Source organism: Pteropus medius, unplaced genomic scaffold (genome assembly GCF_902729225.1).
Source record: "Pteropus medius unplaced genomic scaffold, Ma_sr-lr_union100, whole genome shotgun sequence".
Lineage (NCBI taxonomy): Eukaryota > Metazoa > Chordata > Mammalia > Chiroptera > Pteropodidae > Pteropus > Pteropus medius.
The window spans coordinates 29,921,455-29,946,331 of NW_024354875.1; the positions used below are offsets into that span (position 1 = coordinate 29,921,455).

Sequence of the window (24,877 nt, forward strand, 5' to 3'; positions counted from 1 at the left end):
AGCTAAAATCGTGCCAGATGACACCTGATCATCCTGAGAGGAATGGAGGATGATGTAGAATTCTCTCTATGTAACCTCAATGCTACTACTCGTAGACTCAGGCAGGCCACTTAACCTCTCTTTTACAGAGGTGCAAAATTGCTCTTTTGTGTGTCCACTTGTGATTGGGATAGCAATATCCTGTCCTTGGAGCTTAGGTTTCTTCCGTGCAAGGAATATATTCCTAACTCTTAGGCCTCTGTCCTGTGCCCCCGCCCCCCGCCCCGGCTCCCCGCCCACACTCAGTGTCTTAAGACTATAAAAGTGAAGAAGAGGCAGCTCATTTTAGTAAGCCAATACCTGTGATCAAATCATTTCAGTCCAGTGCTGTAGCAGGCTGGTGGGAAAACAGCAGAACAGTATTGTCTGGAAAAGAAACATGTTTTATGGGACACTTTTGTGGATTTTATTCAAAGCTTTTCTTAACTTACTCTAACAATCAAACTCGCGAGTGCCTTTCCAGGGAAGAGATCTGCTCTTAAGCATCTTTAGATGCCACATAGTTCTGTCCAGGTTGTAAGAGAGTGACAGGCAGGAACCTCTTCTTTCAGTAAAGTGCAAAAGACTACAGCCTTACTACATTGCAGAGACCTACACCCAAGACCCACACAGTGCTGCTGGTCTAAAGTCCTTAAATCTAGAGCCTCAAGAGTCTCGCCCTCTCTCAAGGGATGCCACTGGTACTTGGAAGGTTCTACTTTCGTTTGGGAGGTTCAGTCACTCAGCTTCCTCTGGGAAGTTTCCCATAGGTCATCCTAGTGGTCTTGGGAAAATACCCGCTTTGGCTTATTATAGCTCTAACAATCTCCCTGACTCCATGAATTCCCTCCATTTCTATCCCCATGAATATAAGCAGACCTATCTCACATCCTCCCCTAGCCTCCTCTCAAGAGGCATCTCTTCCACTCATGGCTAACCCTGCACCTTTGCTCTCTTGATTCTCCTTCTCTTCCCTTTTCTAAAAGTGGATCTTGTTCGATTTGTTGGTCTCTCACTTATGTGTGTTTTCAGAAGTGTCCTCTCTCTACTGCCTCCTTCTCCATAGTTGTCTTTCCTCCTGCATTTGTTTCTGAGAAACAGCCTGAGCTCTGGAGTCACACAGAACTGGATTCAGATGTGGCTCTAGCCTGTCTTTATTATGTGACTTTGGAAAAATTACATAACATCCCTGCTCCTCAGTTTCTTTATAAAATAAGGTTCAACTAAGACTTGCTTTATGGGGTTGTTGTTAAGAATAAACCATAGCATCAGACAGAAGCTTTGGAGCTTGAGTATTTGCAGGCAAATCGCAGGGTAGTTCATCAGGTAGTCAAAGTAGAGTGGTGCTTGGAGAAAAAAACACAAGCATTTCAGCCAGGAAAAAAGCTTGCATGGCCAGAGGTCTGCATAGGGGCAAGAAGAAGCTTAAGGAGTGAATTGTACAGGTAAAGTTCTTTCTGTTTATAAATGGGGATGGAGAGCTCAGGCGGTTGAAGGAAGAAGAGTTAAAAGGGAGAAGATAAGACTGATGATAATAATTTCTCCGAACCCCTCCTGACAACTTACAACATCATTCCAACCTGGTTGATCTGAAGGAGACTTTCCATCTTCTATCTAAAACACAAACTTGAGTCCTTGATTGCCTGTTGTCATTTGGGCCTATTTGGGCCTCAAAGGCTTTAGAGTAAATGTGAGGATGATGGCTTTTGAGTCCTGGGATAGTTCTGATTTTAGTTGAGCACAATCTGCCCCCTACTGATCATTCTGTATATTCTGAATGGGTTTACTTGATACGAAGTGTTGCTATTGCCTTTGTCCACAGGGATCTACAAAAAAGAAAACTTTAAAATGGAGAATAAAGTCTGTTAACCTATGCATCACTGAAGACTGTTATGTTGAGTTTATTTAAAATGTCTCAGAAGTGGCCCTCTAGCATTAAAAGCTGTACAAATTAGTTTGGCTGGGCTAAGAGTAATTTAAACAGAGCCTAGAAAGTGTGTATAAAGGCCACCAACTCCTAGAGCTTGTAATTTGGCAAGATTTGTAATGATGGAGAACTTCTGAAAACCCAAAGTTCAATGAGAAAAAAGACTTGCATGTATAATTAAGAAAAATATCTACATCATTTGACAGCAGAGTGCATTTGGAGAGGATGCTTTTGATGAGGCGAGGAAAGGAAAATAAGAAGGCGAGGACTCAGGGGAGTTACAAATTTGGTTCTGTGCTCTGGCCAGGCACACTGGAAGGGAATTGGTGGCACTATCATACTGTTTTCTATTGTACAAATAAAATTTTATTGTGTCCTTTTCCACAGTAATAAAGTCAATTAAAGATTAAATATTAACGAAATAATTCATAGGAGACGAGATTATGAGTTCTTGATCTTGAAATGGTATCATAAATGTTACACAGGAGAAAGACTGGGTAAACACTGCTTATACAGCAGTTCTTTACTTCAGTTATACATGTGCCAAGCAGCTATAAAGTAATGGGACATCTAGCAGTAGAGAAAGTAATATTGAATCCAGACAGAGTATTCGTTTTAAAAGCTGGTGAAGAAACTCCTTGATTTTCAAATTATCTTGAAGTTATAGTTATAATTTATCATGAGAAGTTTGTTGGAGATACTTGCCCAAACTCTTTTTTAATAGTGTATCTGAATTTCGAGTGGCATATTTTATGGGTTACTTCAGAATAGCTATGAAAATTAAATTTCTTGCATATTCTTTATCTGAAGAAAATGTGATGAAGCTGGTCATGTAAACATGCACTTTCCATATCTCAGATAACATGACTGAGTTTTCCCATAATATGCCTTCGATGTGGCTCTAAGTCAGAGATCATCCAACGTTTCTGTAAAGGGCCAGATAGTAAATATTTTAAATTTTCCGGCCACATAATCTCTTTACAACCACTCTACTCTGCCACTGTAGCAAGAACACTGCCATAGACAATAATTAAACAAATGAATGTGGCAGTGTTTCAATAAATCTTTCTTTACAAAAACAAATGAAGGTCCAAATTGGCCTGGAAGACCATAGTGTGCCTTTCTCTGCTCTAAAGTAGAGCAACCTGGACATGCATATTTGGTGAATAATGAGGATGTCAGATATGAGAATGGCTAGTAGAGATATTTAAATCACATCGGTACATATATTTAAAACATTTTGGTGGTAACAATAGTAAATATAAAGTCCTTAACTAAGTAACTTCTTGGTATTTGCTGTTTTTAGAATGTTTATATGTGACAGTTATATCTGTCAAGTACCTAAATTTGTATATATTTAGTCCAAAAGGAGAAAAATCTAGTCTTTTGGGAAAATGTATGGAAATAAATTCGACTCTAGATTTAGTGTGAATGAGGTTTTATTTATGGACTGAATTTTGGAGAAGGGATAATTGAATCATTCCTGCCAGGACACTCCTCCACTTTATAATTGAACAAACATTTCCCAAATAAATCACACTTTTTCATACCTTTCCAAGTTTTCCCATAAATATTTATTCTAGAGTGCATAGGCTATGCATGAGAATGAAAGTGAATTTTAGTTTTCAAAGAGCCTTATTATTTGAAATACCTTTAAATGGCACATTTAACCAATTCTCTGTATAGTAGCCAAAATTTAAGGCCAGTTAAAAGTATAATAACCAAATAAATTGTGGGAGATTGCAGATACCCAAAGGTTTACATTTACATACGTTATGAGAACTTTTCGCATGGGGAAAGAGAAAAGTATAATTTTTCTCAAATTGTTTATTATGGGACAAATCAGAATCAACTGATTTGTATAAATCACCTTGAATATACTTTCATTTCAGCCATTGTCTCAAGACCTAGACAGTTTTTTAGTCTTTCTTTTTCTTTCTAAGAGATTTTTTTTTAATGCTATTAATTGAGACTTTAGCTATCCATAGCCAAAGGTTGAGAATTTGTTACATTTTCATATTCCTCAGTGGCAAAAGTATCTAACAACAATTATTCTTGGCATAAGTAAGCTTTGTCTGAATCCTTCCTGTCTCCATCTCTGTATTTGATCTGGCCTGGAGATGGAGCCACTCTCCTCTGCATTTGACCAGGGTGCGTGCTAGAAGTCTACTTCCTGGGGAGCTGTGCCGCTCCCCAACATTCTGGGAACTTTACCTCCAGTTGTAAAATCCCCAGTAAAGGGATAGGAAGACTGTTGTCATTTCTAGAAAAAAAAAAAAAAGAACATTTTACTCTGTTAAAAGTCATATACATTTCTATGTACCTTGAAGGTTCAAGTAATAAAACTATTTAGAAAAAAATAGAGAGATTTCTATTATCATAGTTGCCATAAAATGAAATTGACTTTAAATTATGCTGCTGTCGTTCTGTTTCCTAGGGAGTTTGAAATCTGTTAAATGAGTAATGTGGTGCTAATTATCTGACTTCTATTCATATGAGTTAGATTATACATTTATTAATTGTATTTATTAATTTTATTAAATTAAATTCAGGAGCACTAATACATGTTGTTTGTATCTGAGAAAAAGGAGTCTTTTCTTTGCCTTGCACTTTAGAAGTATTTCATAGTCTTTACTACTCATGCACATCAAACCAACCATTACTTAAAATCTTGATCTTCTTATTCCTTTTTTGAGAAAGTTCACCAGTGTTTTTCTTTATTTATTGCAAAGATTATTCCCCAAAAAAACTGCATAAAATTATTAGTACTTTATCTAACAAATGAGAACTTAAGAAATGTTTCTTGTTGTGATGTTTCTGTTTTGTTTTTCGAGAAATGAGTAAATTTTACATTCACAAGAATATATGCTTCAAGATGTATTTCTGATGCCTCCTGAAGACAGTGTTAATTAGAAGATGCGTTATAGCCTGATCTTTGCAAAGGGAGGTTCATTATATAGAACATGAGAGGATGATCCCTCTTGCTTTTCGGTGTTAATATTTTATTGTGCACAAGTTTCCCCTGGAGAGCTGAGTTAAGGATGCCAATTATCATTCTGATATTTGAGAATGGAGTGCAGATAGCTGGAATTTTACCTTTCCAATATGGAAGCTACACAGAACAGATTAAGAGACTCCGTCCTTGGTTCTCTCAATGCCATTTAGAATATAATAAGGCGAGGGGTATGGGGAGCAGCATTATCTTACCAGCTTCTGGCATTAAAATGGATGACTCTTCTTTGAATTCTTTCATTTCAGACATTCTAATGGATTTTGAGTCGAGCCCACACCTAATTTTTTATCTGTCTCTGATAATTAACATAGGATAAGCCACTGGAATAAGGGTAAACATTAGGCAGAAAACATAGAAGGAGCCCTTTATGATTGCTGTAAATATGTCCAGAAACAATATAACAGAATGGAAAGAGGTTGGGGACACCACAGAAGCAGGTGGCCAGACCAGTCTATTTTGAATAAGGGCTTTTGGAATCAGTCTTCATTCTGAGGTCCAACAAAAATTTGCAATCTCTCTACCTAATTGTTGCTACTAAAAATGCAGTAAAACATTCTCAGCCTAAAATGCCAAGATTCCTACAGCCATGCATGTGTCTACATACACACCAGTCACTTTCTAGCAGCAAAAACCGTGAGAATGGGGGTTTCCTTACTTTGATAAAGTCTAAATTGACAGTTTCTGTAAAAACTGTCAATTTGGATCAGATTCAGTGTCTTCTCAAAAAAATGTGTCAGGGTAAGGAGATGTAGCACACGAAATAATGATTACATGGCTTTTATTAAAGGTATTTCATTCCATATAATGCTTTCTGAAGCAGAAATGTAACAGACAAAATTCATTATTCACACTTTTTTCATATTCATACAGATATGACTGTATAATGAAAATTGGTCTTCTGCCATGACCATAACTCTGAGTCCCTCAGTAATAAATGTTTTCTAGGACCAGGGTATTTATATGCTGAAATCATCTTCACAAAACAAACTTTGTCTGCAAAATAAGCCTCTTGTTTTTAGGGGCTTTGTGTTGCCAAGGGCTTTGTGTTGTTTATTGACATTTATATCAGATACAAATCAGGAAACTTAATTATAAAATGCTCCTAATCCTCCTAAGTGGATTGATTAAAAATATAAATATAAATATAAATTCATTTGTATAAATTTATATTTATTTTAAAATTAAATAGAGAAAAACTTGCTCTCTTTCAGTAAATCAAGAGCAGTCATTCAGGGCTGAACAATGGGAAATGTGAAAAGTGTTGTTCTGGTTAGGTACTCAGCTGGTTAGACTTTAAACATGAGCAGATATAAACTCATTGAACTGTTGAATTAAGCACTGTATGTTTTTATTTAATTATGCTTAGAAAAACAGGTTAAAATATCAGTTGATAGGGTAGCTCCACTGTAATTGATTCAATGTTTTGAAATAGCTATTTCAAATTCCTTGGGTTGGTACAAAACACCTTTTATATTGTGATAGGTGCTGGAACCTAATAAATTTTGGATAACAACCTGGAGAGAATAGATTTCATCTTCCACTGAAAATTATTATCAGAGCAATTTTTATTGTATGCCTAAGTGTTTTAGTATTGTCAAGCTTTAATGATTTAGGAAAATCCTTGATACTGCCAAAACATCAGAGAAAATCAGGAGAACTAGGTAGAACTGGTAAATTGAGTCTGTACATAATCACTCATTAAACTCACAGAGCATGGTCATCGTTTTTTCTGCCAATGAGCTGAGAGCTAGATGTGAATGTGATTCTAGAGGAAGGAGCATAGTAATAGGTCAACAGGTGGCAGAAGTTTTCAAGACTCAGTTCTGCAGTTCTTCTGTGGGAAGGTAGAATTAACTGATACAAGACAGATGATTCTTCCAAGATGATGTTGGTGATGGTATCCACCATCAATGTGACAAAGCTAAGTTGGAGACTAGGTTAATTGAAAATAAAATAGTTGCACTTCATTTCAAAAATTATCTGACGTGATTTAAGAAACTGATCCAAAAGTTTCTTGAATAATTTCTTTTTGTTATTCAAAGTTGTTTCATTATAATGCGATGGAATTTAACTCTTATTTATATCAGTTAGCCTATGGTAAAATCAATTTCGTTATACATTGTTTCCTTAAAGTCTCAGAACTTTTCGATGACCTTAAGTGAGCACTTATTGCACATTGTTTATCCTAATAATAAATCAATATGCATAGTTATGAATAAATATTTGGCACTTTCCAAGACAGAAAAGTAACCTCTACATATATTCACCAAAGTGTACACAGAACCATTTTAAACATTGTAGGATTTTTTTTAACATACACATTTAACTTTATTTCATCATTATTATTTAAAACTTGACGTTATAAACCATTAAAAGACATTTTTAAGAGTTATGTATTACAGAAATTTAAACAGTAGAAATATCTATAGCTTCATAGGTTCAAGTTATCGATATGGAAACCACTCAGTGAAAAAATGGCAAAAGGACTTAATAAGAACAATTTTATTACTTATGGATTATCATTAATTACTTTCAGGATCTAAACAAAGACCATGGTTTAAATGTTTTAACACCATTTAAAAGTCATTGAAGTTAATCTTTCAAACTCTAAACTGTATGACATCAATAGCTACTAAGTAAAGAGGGCACATACTTGCTCTCTTTCTCTCTCAGTGTCATGATAAGCTTTCCATTTTGGCTAAGTTTTTGGTCTCTACATGAATGGCCTATGAGGGAGAAGTCCTTTTTCTCTAAGGGCTTCAAGTGGATCACCGTTAGAACCAATCCTGACCTTTCAGTCCCTGAGAAGTTCAGGTTTATTCTAGGAGAAACATAGACTAAATAAGAGTAAAAATATCAGTAAAAGAGAGACTATACGTCTAAGCAACAGAAATTACATATTACAAGAAATCATGTCCAAATGGTCGGGAGATAAATCAGTATCAGAAAAAGATGATCTTTTCACATGGGCCAGGAAGACACTCCCTTGAAGTTGACCAAAAAAAAGATAGCAAATTTTCCATTATTTTTTCAAGTTTTTTTCCTAATAACTATGGACAGATAATAGTTAAAACTGAGAGCTTGTTTGTGTATGACCAATCAGAAAAGCCAATATATTAAGGATTCTTATTTAAATATCCCAATGGGCATATTCCAGGAGAAGGATGCAAAAGTAGTAAGAGAAGTGGTCCATTTGGACCTGTGCTGCTGCCCAGAATATTTTCCTAAAGCACTAATCCAAGTAGTGTCTTTCTTTGCTTGAAATCCTGCAGTAATTTCTCCCATAGCTTCAAATTCCTTGGGTTCATACGAAACACCCTTTATGTTATGGCCTTAATCCCAGTGTCTAGTTAGTACCTTCTCCACAATCACAACTCCTGTGCGTCTCTCTCATTATATGGTGAGTTCAACAGAGGGTAGGAACTGTATTTTACTCATTTTTGTATTCCCAGTGCTAGGCCCATAGAGAGCCTCAGCAAGTATTGGTTGAATGGTTTGAATAGGTGAATAGAACTGTTGCAATAGTGTGAAATCCTAACATGGCTGTTTGTTCCTTTTCCAAGGACTTTGGCATTATGTTCCTGCATCACCTTGTGTCTATTTTCTTGATTACCTTTTCTTATGTCAACAATATGGCCCGAGTAGGAACCCTGGTTCTCTGTCTTCATGATTCAGCTGATGGTCTTCTGGAGGTAAAAGTTTTCTTCATCTTTAAAAGTACAAAATCTAGAATTCGGAAAGTCCTCAGCAATCATCACTTCTATATAATTCCAGATGGTGCTGGGGGACGATAGTATATGACTGCTTTGAAACCGCAGGGTGTTTCTTTGTAGGTGAAATTGGTATAAGTGAGATTTTAAATCAGTATATACAATTTTGTACAAAAAAAAATGTTCATCATGTTAGCATTCTTTATAAATAGAATAATGAAAACCTTTATTATTCCACACTTAAGAAATAAATATTTTACATTAGGAAAATTGTTACTTGAATAGAGTTGATTTCTGGTATTTTAAACTTCACATTGATTTATCCAGAAAGTGTATATAACTCAGTTTAGTTATTAATGGGAGTTGTACATCCTGATAGAGTCAATTAGTAGTCATAGTTTTTATTGCCAATATACATATTATCTTAGCATTTTTACAGTGAAAATTATATACAAATTGCAAATTACATATAAAAGTTGTTTTCTATGCATGTAAGTATAAAAAATATCTAGGAATATATTGGTTGCACTTTAACTTTCTAAATCATTATCATTTAGAATTATCAAAGTAGCAAAAAAAAAGAAAAATGAAAATGTTTCTAGCATATTTCAAAAGACAAAATCCCAAGAAAAATTTAGATGTGACATTTATACTTTTAATTATAGCCCCTGTAAAGAAACACACTCAATAATGTTATATAATTAAAGTTTTTCCACTTAATCTGAGAAATTTATGTAACTGGTCAAAAATAAACCAGAATATAAACTCCATGTAGAAATAGGTCTGAGTATATGTATTCTGATTTTTTTATTCCTGTTGGCTCATAGTTCTTTCTGCCTCTTTGAAACATTCACTGTCACTGTGAATATAGAATAGAGGTGCCTTCAAATAATGATCTATTATTACAATTTAAGCAGAAATCCCACGCCATAAAATTGAACCTACTATAAAGGCGGTTAGTAAAGATTTGAAGTATTATATAGTCCTAATGGGCTAGGGTATATCAGATGATAGTTTGGCACTATGATTTTAAGTGTGTCAAGCTAGGCTCTATTCCACATATGTTTTAAAGAAGAACTATAATTAATATGGGAGCAATACCTAGAAAATCAGTTACCACTTGGTTAAATTGTAAGTGTGCTTGAAAGTAGAAATTTATAATACAGCATTTTACAGTTTTGAAATCAACCCTGTACAATCTGCCAACTTTAATCTCTGGAAATGGCTGGCATGGTGCTTGGCAGAGCCTTCAGTCAGAAATGTTGGTTGAATCATCATCTACCACTTTAATCTAGAAAAGAAAAATAATCCAGAATTCCTAGTCATGTGGCTTAAAAGCAGATGTTCTTGTCAACTGGATTCTCTTTGATATTATAAAATATTGCTTGAGAATGTTCAAATAATTATGTTGATTGTCAACTCTTCAAAGTGGGATTTATGGCCTAGACATTTCCAAAAAATTTATGTTTAATACTTTTTTATTGTATACCGGTGAATGAGTGCAAAAGAACATCTACATGGTTACCTAGTCAGGAGGAGTCAGAGGATGCTTTTTTTCTTTCTTAATGTAATTTGTGGTGTCACACCCAAAATATTCATAAAATTAAAAGTTCATCTTGTCTTCTACCCAGTTAGTAGATATATCCCCTTAGGAATATAGTTCTCTGAGAGCTTCATGTTTTACTTAAAGCTATTAAATTATAGATTTTGTAGATACCGTCAACAATCTTTTCAAGTTTGGCTCAGCTAATTTAACTTTCTAAGCAGTAAGAAATAATGTTATGAATTCAGAAGACATCTTCAATTTGTAACCCTGTGTATAGGTGCTTGTCAATTCTAGGTGAAAATGTAAAAGAGAGATGATCAAGCAAAATTATGTGTTCAGTGTCACCTGTTTTTACTTAGACTCATCCATAAAAAGTAGATGGTAGACAAAGGGATGTGATTTCTTCCCTACACTAATTTATAATATAAAAAAATGGTCACTTAAATCACTATCATAAATATTAGAGTACTTCTCGCAGACACTTTAACATTGGTGACTTTCATCTGGAAGATGACCCAATAATGTAGCTTTGAAAATGATACCTAAATGGATTTATTGGAAAAACATGAGCTTGACACATTCTAAATTTATGAAAATAAGCCAAGAAACTACCTCCCCAGAATACTCCTTATGCCTGTTTAAAAAACAAAACAAACAAAAAAAACCTATAATTCTAAGTAGAAGGGAGAAAAATGCAGAAATGCTTCATATAGTCTGTATAAAGTTTGTGGCCTTAGTGTATGGGCTCATTAAAGGTTTAAAGGATTATATAACACTTTCTATTTTGACCTGTTATGCCAAATTTCTGTTTTGGTGTCTTTGGCTTGCTAATATCATCTATAATGCAAGAATTTTCTTATTTTTTTATTTTTCTGAAATCAACCATATAATTGAATTTTTCAGGTTGCTGAATATTTTATTAAATCTCTGACAGTCAGTAGTTCTCCTTGTGGCTAATGCTGCATTTCACTCGACCTATGGGTAATTTATAAATACTGATGCATGATGCATGACATTTCAAAGTAGCAGGCAATTTTATGTATCTGGTAAGTTATAACTTATAGAAAACTCATGCATATTGAAAGAAGCTTTTCATTTATCAAGTTAATTTAAATTAATATGTCACATTCCTTTCTTTCATAGGCTGCCAAAATGGCAAATTACGCCAAGTTTCAGAAAATTTGTGATCTCCTGTTTGTTATGTTCGCTGTGGTTTTCATCACCACACGACTGGGTATATTTCCTCTCTGGTGAGTATGCCAGTCTTCTTTCAGATAGAGCTACCCCTTCCAGATAGGCTTTATGAACCATTTTACTTCTGAATTTCGCTTCAAATACTTAGGAAAGGGTTTAAAGAAAGTGAGGGACGTACTCAAGAAACAGCTTAATTTTTTTCTAGAAGAGGGGTGCACTCTTTTTTTAAAAAAAATGTTATTAGTTTCAAGTATACAGTACATTGGTTAGACATTTATAAGGTTTATAAAACGAGGATTGCACTCTTTACTAATATTTTCCATAGGATAGTCAGAGAAGGATGTGGCTTCTGTAGGTTCTGAAGCCACAGAAGGTCATCTGCCATTTTAGAGTCCAATCTAGAGTATGAGTCAAAAATCTTACCATGAAAATTGGAATTAATAAAAGAAATATGGCACTGCAAGGAGTTATCTGCCAGGGATCCCTCCTGTACCGGGACTGGCAGCAGCAGCATCACTAGGGAACTTGTTAGAAATGCAACCTATTGGGCCCCACCCCAGACTGACTGAATCACAAACTCTGGAGATGGGGCCTGGCAACTTATGTTTTGGTAAGCTGTCTTGATGATTCTGCTCCACATTAAAGTTTGAGAAACGCTATCCTATATAATTCTCCTCATCAGCTGTATTTATAGCTAAAGCAGTTGGAAGGTATAACCTAAAACTAATCCCTACAATTCTATATAGCCTCTGAATGTCTGGGTGTGTTTTGTTGAGAGCTAAGAAAACAGTATGACAGATTTTGATGGAATTTGACAATCCGTTCTATTGAAAATAAGTCCACTGTCATTAATCATTTGTTGAACTAGAAAAAAAGAAGAGTCCTCCATATCACTTAAAGTCTACCATTGATGGAAGATTTTTTTTTTTCCATTTTGAGAAGTTGATTTGAATGGGAAATTAAAGCGATGGAAATGGGAGAAAACTGAGCAGTGACGTGGTACAGTAATACCTTGCTTTTCGGCCCCAATAGAAAAATAACAATAATGAAGTTGGGACTTTTAAGTGAGTAACATCTATCACAGGGGTTCCATACACAAATTAATCACACACAAATACACACACGCATATACACGCACTCACGCATACACGTACGCACGCATACAGCTTTTCCTTGAGGCCCACAGCCCTTTTTTGTTCACTTATTATGAAAATTATTCCTAAGCAGCGCACTGTGTGTTGGCAACAGGCATTTATAAAACCTCATTATAGTTTTATATGGTTGTAGGTAGGAAACATTGAAGTAGTTTTGAATGAAATGAGTTTGTAATTTTTCCAGGATTGGGGGCTCTTTCAAAATTATTAGCAGAAATAGTGGTAAGAATTCAAATAGAAGAAATTCGAGCAAAATCCAAGAACTGTTTCTCAAAAGAAATATAAAAAGCTTTTTCTACTTAGGATTTCTGAGAACCTGAGTTTTAAAGAAGTAAGCATCACTCTCAAGTACTTTGATTTACTTATTTCTTTTTAAAGATAGATTAAAACAGAGATGCAGCTCTTCTCCTCCCTTCTAGCTAATGTGTAAAAAAAGTTCTTCAGGTTCAGATAGCAATGAGTTACTTAGAAAGAACATAGACCCCAGAATATAGAAATTACGTAATGCTACTAATAAGATAATTCATGGATATGTCCTGTCATGATGGCATTAACTAGTTGCTTAGAAAAATCTTTGTGACCAAATGCAAAAGAGTTTATATTGCACATGCCATAGGGCTTCTGCTACCATACCCCTGAACGCAGCCACGTTTTTAAAAACGCATCTTGAAGAGAGAAGTATTTTATTGTTTGTAATCCAAGAAATAATTTATATACCTGCTGCCAGTTTAGTTGTGCATGTAGGGAATAAAATTCTTTTCAGATATGTCTGGTAAATCATGTTAGTGCCTGTATGACCTTTGTTTTGACCTGTTTCAATTACTAGGGTGTAATGGATCTTTTTAGTATTTAAAACTGTAATGTGAATGACAATAACAAATAGCATTTTAAATATTTTTGTTAATACTGTGAAATTATTCAAAAACTCCTTTTAGATTAGGGAATCCTAGAATTGGGAGGGAATCTACGGGTTACCAGCTCCAGAATCTACTCCCAGCTCCTCCGCCCAGGATAGAAATTCTGTCATTTTCCCTGATCAGAAGTATTGCTTTAGAGATCAAGGGAGAAATAGTTTCTTATATGAAACAGAAACCTGGGTCCTTATAACTTCGAAGCTAGAGGTCCTTAATCTGTTTTAAAAATCCCTGAAATTGTATGAAAAACATGTATGTGTTTCTGTTTTTTTCCCTGCGGCTCTGGAGGGCCCATGGCTTTATCAGATTCTCAAAGAAATCTGTGACTCCTTCCTCTCAAAAAAATGGTCTCTGGAAAACAGACTATACCCTGGCATTCTAACTGAAAACTCTTAAGAACATGAAGGTTTCTAACTTATCATCTGTAAGTTTTCTCTTCATCAGAAAGATCTTTAATCCCTTCAATTATTCCTGTTTGTTGTTCTGCTTCTTTTGTTTCTCAGAATTCCTCTTGTCATGATGTTCCAAATGTGGACTGGCTGGTACAAAATATAAGAGAACTAAAAACAAGCCTTATTTAGAACTGCATTTCTTCTAATGCAGTTTGCTATTACATTAGCTTTAAGCAGCTTTCACAGTGTACTGGTGATGATCTGATAAACAGCTGAACTGCCACCAGACCAGATGTTCCTCATCCTAAATTATTTTATTTTTATACATTTTTATTTCTAATTATAATTTATTTGTATACCTAATTATACAACTACTTTTATTTCTTTTAGATTTCATCAAACTGTTTTCAGATATTCTGTTCATATAACCCCTAATATCAGGGTTTTCTGAACTATATCCAATGCAATATTTATTCCTTCCACCTTTATGTTACTTGCATGTATGCCTTTCATGCTTCCCTCCAACTCATTGAAGAAAATAGGAACTCCCGATACACTACTGAAGGATTTCTTTAGGCTGGCCTCAATGTCTCAACCACCAAGTCTTTCTTTATGGTTTTTCTACTTGTTACTGTCTTATAACTGCTCTCTGTCATCATGCCTGCTATTTCTCCACATTTTTTAAAGATGTAATAAAAGATTTTGTCAAAGGTCTTATGAAAGTCAGGATTTACTCTGTATTTAAGACGTCCTCTGCAAATGTAGAGGCAGGGTGAAAAAAAATGAGGCCCATCTGGCGTGACTTGATTTTGGGGGACCTTTGTTGGCTTCTTATTTCTAGGTACTCAGCCCCATGTGTTTGATTATCCATCTGCAACAGTGAGCTTACCAGTCGAAAACTTCTGGCCTTTGCCTTTTTCATATTGTTTAAGTGTTCCAATATACTATAACGTATTTAGTGAATTTACTGGGCGCTTACTGTGTAACCAGTACAAGGCTGGGTGGTGAAAATTCAGTTAGACATAGGACTCCATGGGGCACTTACCGTTGAATCCCTAAAGGTCCCTTCTGTAATCTGGTTTATAATTTGGGGGGGCCTAGAGGTTATTTTATGACCATTTACTGGAGATAAATAATATTTATGTATTGTCAATATTAAATAATTCAATTGAGCTCTGTCAGCTAATAAAGCATTATACTAGATAGAGTGTGTGTGTGTGTGCGTGTGCGTGTGTGTGTGTGTGTGTAATAGTTACTGGCAACTGGGGGTAAGGTCTGGAGGTAGATTGGACTTCTAAGAAGCATTTCAGAGACATTTCTTCTTCAAATATTTCTGCTTCGGCTGGAAGAAGAAACAAAATTATTTTATTTTCCTGCTACTTCGTTTGGTTTTCAATCCATTTACTTTGAAATCACCAGCAATACCTTCCAGGTTCCTCCTGACTACGTTTGTGTTCCCATGTGAGCCATCAGAATTTTTGTATTCGTGGGTTGGATAACACTTGGTTTATTATCTGTTGAGTCTTTGGTTCATTTGTGTCTTTGCCTCACAAAGACAACATATGTGTGAGTAGCCTTTTCAGAATCATGCTCTGCCCAGACTTCTCGTTTGGTTACAATATATATTTCTAGAACAGCACTGTCCAATAGAAATATAATTCAGACTTCATAGTAATTTTAAATTTTCTAGTAGCCACATTAAAAAAGTAAAAAGGTGACATCCATTTAAATGTTTTATTTAACTCAGTGTGTTCAAAATAATATCATTTTAACATGTAATCCATATTGAAAACTATTAAGATACTTGCATTCTTTTATTACATACTAAAAATCTTCAAAATATGGTGTTTCATGTTACTGCTTCTACTCAAAAGTCTATGTTATTTTAGCCTTTATGTAATAGTTGGACAGTCAATGATTGGATCCTTTTTGAGAGTAAGCCTATCATTGTAAACTATTACCATTTTAATTGATCTGCATCTGTCTTCTGTCAACTCCATTTGTGTGTAATCCCTGAAGTTCCTAACAGTTTCTCATTTTTGTAGTTTTCTATTGGCACAGTAGATTGTGCTTGATCTCATTGTAGCATCTATCGCAATGCTACTCAATGATATTTGTTGAGTAATTAGATACTCTTCTTTCTAACTGGTCTCACATCTATTTTCTTAGTTGAGCTCCTTAAATCATTGTGAAGTGAATAGGCACAATTTCCCCCTCATTAAACAGGAAAAACTTCATTTAGCCAATGATTTACTCAGTTTCTCTTGACTCTGGTCTCCTGTCATTGGTCCAATTCAGCAAGTACTTAACTAAGTTCCAGTTCTTCCTATAACACAATACTATCTTCTTTGAGGAGGTCATAAAGCTATTGATGAGATACATTTTTAGTAGTTGTTACATAAAAAGAATCATTTTGGAATGGATTGTCCTTACCATTCTTCCCAGCCAAGATACTATATTGTAAGCATCTTCATCTCTCGACAGACATTGAAATCTGGTAATGAAAAAGACAAATCTACAAAGATCTTGAAAAGGAGATAGTTTGATGCAGTCAATAGAAAGACTGCTTTGAGTCGTGGTTCTCCCCCTCAGTATGTGTCTGAAGACCAAGTGTATAACTTCTTTGTATCTATGTCCTCATCAGAAAAATAAGAATAATAGCAATTGTTCACCTACCTTACCAGAAAATATTAAGGATCAAATGAAATATTGTTTGTAGCAGTATCCTATAAAGTAGTTTATAAATAGTAAACATTTAAAAAATAAGTGTTAAAGATAGAAATTTCCATATGGCCAAGTGGCCAGAAAGTTTTATTTTATAACCTCCAGTTAGTCTAGATAAGGAACCATAACCATAGATTCTTTTGAAGTAAAATTTTTAAGTGATCTCTCTAATTATTTGACTCAAAATATCTTGTTTTAGTCGCTGTTCTCAGTACTCAGTGAGCATGTAACATAGGGTGTGCACCGAGTTACCTTATTCCTTCAAATCCTAAGTGACTCTACCTGTCCTAAGCCACTACAAGTAACTATTACTATTTAACAAAATCTCATAAAATTTGATAAAATGTAGGTATATGTCCTTTCCTACAAGTCACAGATTCACAAGCCATTATCTAGCCACGAATGAGTGTACCACAGTTGCCAGAACCTCTTCCTGTGGCCTAATGATGACTTTCCATAGCCCCATTCATGTCCCACCAAATACCAGCTCCTGGGCTACAGAAAACTTCGAGTCAAATATGTACCTTCAGTGGTCTGCTGCTATTCAGACAGAAGCATGTGACTTCTCAGAATGTTACTTTCTGTTGATCTCTATGCTGCAAAGTAGGAGAATTATTTGCTGATTTGTACTTTCTGAAGGTCTTTGTAATTTAAAAAACAAAAACAAAAACCATGCATTACAAAGGAGCCTAGATTATTCTTTTACTGTTTTCTATAATAAGGTTTGAAATTCATCCAGATGCATATGGGGATATCATCTTCTTTGATTTATTTTTGGCTTATATGCTTTTCTGACTATCTGATGAGATTAGTCTCAGAGTTCACAATTTTGGATTTTCTCCTCTAAAATCCCTTGGCAGATTTCCTCAGAAATTTTCCTTAGTGCTCGTCTCTGTTAAATATATTTGAAAGATAAAAGATGAAACCTGAAATCTTTGGCTGTTAGGTACCTTGGCATGTTTTTAATAATACTTAACATGTATTAGTATCAGTTAATACCTTCACAAGGTGGAGTAGAAGTGGGTGGAAATAATGTGTATTGAGATATATTGTCTCTTTTCATGTGAACATAATAATTGTAACATAATTTCAATATTAAGGGGTTAGGCCAGGAATCAACAAACTATGGCCTGTAGGACAAATCAGCCCATCACTTGTTTTTATAAATAAAGTTTTATTGGAACACAACCTTGCCCATCTGTTACATATTGTCTTTGACTACTTTCTGCTATAATGGCTTGAGTAGTTGTGATAGCATATATGGCCCGCTAATCCTAAAATATTTACCACTTGGTTCTTTACAGAAAACGTTTGCCAACTCCTGGGCTAGGCCATTAAAAATTAGTCTGATGAGTAGGCAGAGGAGGGAGTGACGTATTAAATGTATTCAGTCTTTGGATGTTCTCTGGAAGTATTGTCTACCTCAGGCAAAAAGCACACAGCTATTCTTAACATTGTATATGGGGGTGGGAGGGGGCAGACTATGCTCTCAGGTAAGCTTTTTCCTTTTGTGACTTGAGTCAACAAAAAAATGTAGTATCCTAGTAACACTCTTTACACTGAATTAATGTCTTAAGTGTTCTTTTCCTCTCTTCCAACCATTGCAGAGAATCCTTTGCTAGGGAAAGAGGAAAAAAATAAAGATTATTTTCTCAAAGTATCATAAAATGTGTTTGATTATATGTCATCTATAGAAAAAATTCAGTATGGCCATTTCATCTGTTTTAAAAATATATGTGTATTGTGATAAAGTCTAATGCCAGGACCAGAGATTTGAAAATTGTATATTTTATCAGGTCTTACTTAATCAAAAGTGATGCTATATGGAAAATACTATAACAGATGAAGAACTCACATCAACTCTTTTCCGTTTGCTTATGTTATTATAAAGTGCAGTTGTATATCAGGCTAGTCCTCAGCACTTATGCTCACCTCCCTGACTGTGGTCCCTAGGTTTCTCCTGCCAACTTGCCTCTCTGTCCATTCTAGGCCCCTTTTCAACATTCCTGAAAAGGGACCAGCTTGCGCCTGTTCCTTACCTGCTTCCCAGCCTGGGACCAGCTTATGCCTGTCCCTTACCTGCTTCCCAGCCTAGACCAGTACCTGAGCTATCCCAGAAACCTTGCCTGCAGAATCCCAGTGTTCAGGGCTCCATGGCACTGGCAGTGAAGAACACCCTGGCTGTGTTCTTTTATTCTCAGAACTTCATCCATGCCTCTGTATGTCACTTCTGGGATGGCAGTGTAGTCAAGGAGACAGAATCATATTCCTAGAGTCATCCTATTCGCTGTGGGGATATATCTTATCATGTATTATTATTTAACTTTTTATGTCTTTAGGACAAGGGAGCAAACACTTTGTAAATTCCTCATAGGCAAGGAGCCACTAATTCTTTATAGATCTTTTCAATACATTTCACTGTGAGCTTGCTGTGTGTCAGGCACAGTGTGGAAGTTAGGGACGTAGATATTGATTAAGTCACAGGCCCGGCAACATCTAGCACTGCAAAACCATCAATAAATATTTGTTAAATGAATAAATGAAATTTTAGAATTTCCCATGCAGTTTGGCACAGTCATGACCGAGACTTTGCAGCCCAAGTGCATCTTTCCTTATGATACAGAGTGAATAGGCCAGACAAAGGAGACAAAGTTGACAGTGATTCAGTAGCTATCAAAAGCAGGGTCATTCTAGCCATTGAATCATTTTGCTCAGACAGAATTTGTGGAAATAAGACTATGCAGTTGTTTCATAAATATTACCTTTGTCCAAAGCAGATAATAAAACAGAAATGTTTAATTTAAAGCGCTAAATGTCAAAGACTTCAGGAGTTAAATAAAGTCTTAAACAAATAGATATACTGAAAATACAAACTCTGAGTAGGAGCCTGGTTGTGCATGTGGTGACTGTGTGGGACAGTGGCTCCTGATTAGTAAGGCACAAAGAGAGGAAGTCAAGAGGTTCCAAGACAGAGTAAGAAAGGAACGCCTGTCTGAGAGAAGAAGTAGGGGAAAAAAAAAAAAAGCATCTTTTCTCCATCTACGGGATGACTAAAGAAAGTGAATAAGAGCGAACAGAACACCATCTCAATGCAGTAATTTTTAATGCTGTCCAAGGGCGCTGGATGGTTGTTCCCAACCACCACTGGGGACTTCTCATTTGGCCCCCCTCAGTGTCAGGCTAAGGGCCCAACCTCAAATTTGTAGCAAACTGCATCTCTCAGAGCAACATGCTCTAACCCAATTTAGCTCTCTTAACTCCTTTTTTTAATGGACAGCATATAAACTCACACCTATTTTTTACAGACACTGATGTCTTAGACTGCTTTGTGTTCCATGTAATCCCAACCCATGCTTTACATGCTTTAAATATAGAGTTGTCAGATAATAAATATTTAATTCGATTTGTTGGTTGTTAATATGTTATATTATGATCTTTGAGTTATGTATTTAGTGGTTATGAAGAAAGGTAGTATGAAGTATTCATTGAAATATATATTAAAACTTGTTTGAAGAAATGGTTCTGAATACATCCTATTTTTTTTGTGTGTCTGGCATAAGAATGGCCGGACTGAAAAAATTCTAAATGTTTTTTAAATTCAGAGAGATAAAAAAGTAATAGAATAATTAACATTTTTAGATTGTCTTTTTAATTGAAATTGAAATATACTAAAATTGTATTTAATGAAATGCAATAGTCTATTAACTGTAATTTTACTGTCCAGTAGTGTATGTAAGTCAAATAAAGAAATATTTGGGATTATTTCCCAAAATAGCCTCCAGGGAGTGCCCTGGGTCCCCTGTGTTCCAACCTAGTCTCCTGTCTTTTAACCTATGCAAGGATGTTAACTTGAAGATCATGAACCATCATATAATAGTAAGATCTTTTTAGTGACTTTTATTTTATTTTATTATTAATTTCGAGTATACAGTACATTGGTTAGACATTTATATAGTTTATGAAATGATCTCCCTAGTTGCTCTTTCTCTCCTCTGGCTCTACATAAAGCCATTGCATTACTGCTGCCTACATTCCCCGTGCCATGCTCCCCATCCCCGTGGCCATCTATCAACTACTGATTTGTACTTCTTTAAACCTTCTCCCAGCCCCTCAACCTCCCCCTCCTCTGGCCATCACCAGATTGTCCTCTATATTTGAGATTCTGTTTTTGATTAGTTTGTTCTTTTTATTCTTTAGATTCTGCATATAAGTGAAATCATATGGTATTTATCTTTCTTTGTTTGACTCAGCATAATAACTTGCAGGTTCATCTATGTCATTGCGAATGGTAGGATTTCATATATACAATATTCCAATGTATATATGAACCATAACTTCTTTATCCAATCATCTGTTGATGGGCATTTAGGTTGCTTCCATATCTTGGCTATTGTGAATAGAGCTGCAGTGAACATTGGGGTGTATAGATCTTTACAAATTATTGTTTTGGTTTTCTTCGGATAAATACTCAGAAGTGCAATTGCTGGATTAAAAAGGTATATCCATTTTTAATTTTTCGAGAAACCTCCAGATTGTTTTCCATAGTGGCTGTACCAATTTGCAATCCCACCAACAGTGTATGAGGGTTCCCTTTTCTCCATATCCTCTCCAACACTTGTTCTTTGATTTATTGATGATGACCATTCTGACAGGTGTGAGGTGATATCTCATTGTGGTTTTAATTTGCATTTCCCTGATGATTAGTGACCTTGAGCATCTTTTCATATGTCTATTGGCCATCTGTATTTCCTCTTTGGAAAAGTATCTGTTCAAGTCTTCTGCCCATTTTTTAATTGGATTATTTGTGTTTTTTTCTGTTGAATTGTATGAGTTCTTTATATATTTTGGATATTTACTTCTTATCATGATGTATCATTAGCGAATATCTTCTCCTATTCAATCAGCTGTCTTTTTGTTTTGTTGATGGTTTCCTTTGCTGTGCAAAAACTTTTCAGTTTGATATAGTCCAATTTGTTTATTTTTTCTTTTTTTCCCTTGCCCAAGGAGATATGTCCAAAAATAAATTACTAGTAGCAATATCAGAGAGATTATTTCCTATCTTTTCTTCTAGAAGTTTTATGGTTTCGGGTCTTACGTTTAAGTCTTTAATCCATTTTGAGTTTATTCTTGTATATGGGTAAGAAGGTGGTCTAGTTTTTTTCTTTCTTTCTTTCTTTCTTTCTTTTTTTTTTTTTTTTTGCATGTATCTGTCCAATTTTCCCAGCACTGTTTATTAAAGAGACTGTCTTTACCCCATTATATATTCTTACCTCCTTTGTCATATATTAAGTAAGCATATGGGCATGGATTTCTTTCTGGGCTCTCTATTCTGTTCCATTGATCAGTGTATCTGTGTTTATGCCAATACCATGCAGTTTCGATTACTATAGCCTTGATATCAGGTAGTATGATATCTCCCACTTTGCTCTTCTTTCTCAAAATTGCCGTGGCTATTTGGAGTCTTTTATGGGCCCATATAAATTTTAGGATTAGTTGTTCTGGCTCTCTGAAAAATGCCATTGGTATTTTGATAGGGATTACACTGAATCTATAGATTACTTTCGGTAGTATGGCCATTTTAACAATGTTGTTTCTTCCTACCCATGAGCACGGTATATGCTTCCATTTATTTGTATTTTCTTCTATTTCTTTTTTCGATGACATAATTTTCTAAGAACAGGCCTTTTACCTCCTCGGTTAATTTGATTCCCAGGTATTTTATAGTTTTCGATGCAATTGTAAATAAGATTGTTTTCTTAATTTCTCTTTCCAAAAGTTCATCATTGGTGTATAAAAATTTAGTGACTTTTTATTATGTGTTTCGATTAATAATACATGAACAAAACAAAAGGAAAATTTTCTGGTTATTATTATGTTAACTAGGGTACTTCCATTAAACAAAATTTAGTCCAACAATTGTCCTTGTTCTTAGATAAGAATATTTTATCTCTGATCTGCTACTGAAGGGCAAAGACCTTGCTAAAGCAATGGATGCTTTAATTTGATTAAAGTACCATGTGAACATATCCCATTTGGTGAATTCAGGAGCTAACAAGAAGCACTGAAGGAATTTTTCTTTGTGTATAAGTCTCTTAAATTACCCCCATTTCCCAGAAAATTATGTTAGGAGCACAATTTGCAAAGTCAGCACTTTATTCCTACATATTAAGTTTACAATATCTTCCAGAAATAAGACAGGTGCTTCAACAAAATTGGTTAAAGCTGTCAAGATGAACTACAGAAGAAATATAGCTTGAATGTTTCTCTCAGTAGTGAATTATTCATGGAGCTTGTGCCCCTTTTCTTTTCCTAGCCATATGATTGCATTTATTTCTAATTGTTTCTCTTCACCTCATTTGAAAATTTAATTAGATATTTGAGTCCTCAGTTCTCAGTAGCAATCACATGGCATTTTCCTGAAGGGCTCTGTTCTGATGCTATTGTCTAACATTCATTTCTTTATCTCCCTTCTCCACTCAAAAGTGAATTGTAACAGGTATGAGACCATGTCTCACTTTCCCTTTGACTTCCCAGTACTGTGACAATACCTAGTATGCTGTAAGTTTGCTGATTTATATCTTACAGTAGATCTCTATGATTTATTTTAGGTCTTAATTCAGAATTCACTTCTATAAAGCTGTTTTTCCCAAGTAGGTTGTTTGTTTGTTTATTTCGATATAATAGAATATCATCTTTTTTATTTTCTTTCTCCCTAAATCAGAGGAAAATATTTTGAATACCAGAGTAATGCTTATTTAAATTCCCTCTTTTCTCGAGCCAAATATTCTAATTCCTCTCTCATAATTTGCCTATCCCAGCATGCTAGCCCTCACAGATAGTGTTTAGGACAAGCTCTCTTTCAGGCATAGAGTTTAGGGGACTGGATTTTGGGTGACCCATACCAGACAATTGACTTGTGACTTTGTTACTGTCCCTTTTTTTTTTTAAGCTTGGTTTCTACCTATTCTTCAAAGGTTTGGAGAAGATGGTAAAAGATTGCTTTACTCTGAAAATAACTGCATATGTAACTAGGATAATTGCTGGCCTATTTTTCTTGCAAAAAGAGAGATGAAATAAAGTGATGCTCCATTGTGTGTGTGTGTGTGTGTGTGTGTGTATGTACATATATATATATACACACATAAATATATGATAGATATTTTCAAATATGTACTTTATATGTAGTTATATATAAACATATCTTATAGATATCTAAATACATTTATTTAGATATACATATATATCTTATTTATAGATATATACATATATTTATATATATTCATCATAATGAATATATTTATAGATATAAATATATCTTGAGTAAATATACAGATTTTATAGATGTTTATATATTTCACATAGTGAAACTTTTGCTTACTCTTATCAACATCAAATAAACATCACACAGCTGCTTCCATGAGTTCATGGGGCTTTTCTTTTTAGTAATTAAAAAGTGGTGAGACTATTGATTGCTGCCTGCTGCAGAAGGAATAAAAGGAATCAAATTGAATGGTGTATTTTCCACATGAATTGTCCTTAATGGCTTTGAGATTTCAGGTAAGGCAATTCCATTGCATTTACATGAAAACCTAACAGTTTCATTAAAACTGTATTTTGCTCACACTTTGTACCTGGAGAGTCTTGATGCTACAAACAGGTCTAAAGCATGCACACCATCATTTCTAACAGTGCTTAAGATATGCTTTTCTGGCCAGGATCTTGAGAACCTTGAAAAATAGCCAGTAGATTTCCAAACCACTTGAGAACAAATCCAGACTGTTTTTCTCTAAGCAAAGAGGAAGAGAGGTTAGTTTTTATTCTTCATATTAACACCCTGTCCCCAATCTAGTATGCAGTAACAACTTGCTGCTCCTTATTGTTTCTACATCTGAGAACTTCTTGGCAGTAAAAATGATGCACTTTTGCTTTTGGAGAAGGGAGAAAATTGTTTGACAATAAGGTATGTCAGATACTGGAATAGTCATTCAACCAAATGAAGATCTCATAGTCGAATAGCAATATATAATGTTATATTTGCTAGGGTATAAGCCACGCAACTCCAGCATAGGGGGAAGGCTAAGTACATTTGTATTGAATCTTTCCAGCAATAACAAAAGCCTTTGGTGATTATGAAAACAGCTTTAAAGTAAATTGAAACATGGTAATGGTAGAGGGGGAGGTAGGGGGTAATAGAGATCTCGATAAAGCATTCGAAAGGAAACAAACACATGTGATAGTCGTCTTGTGTCATGACTAATGTAGTTTGTCCTCTGGAAAGTTTCTCA

At 35.0% G+C, this 24,877-nt stretch overlaps 1 protein-coding gene across 1 annotated transcript in view; it reads left to right on the top strand.

Moving 5' to 3' along the window:
• The window catches only part of CERS6 (ceramide synthase 6), a 269,630-nt gene that overhangs the window by 205,755 nt on the left and 38,998 nt on the right, over window positions 1–24,877 (top strand). Inside the window, exons 7-8 of the mRNA XM_039855700.1 lie at window positions 8,522–8,650; window positions 11,358–11,464. Of these exons, the coding sequence (XP_039711634.1) occupies window positions 8,522–8,650; window positions 11,358–11,464 (236 nt within the window). The remainder of the gene's footprint in view (window positions 1–8,521; window positions 8,651–11,357; window positions 11,465–24,877) is intronic.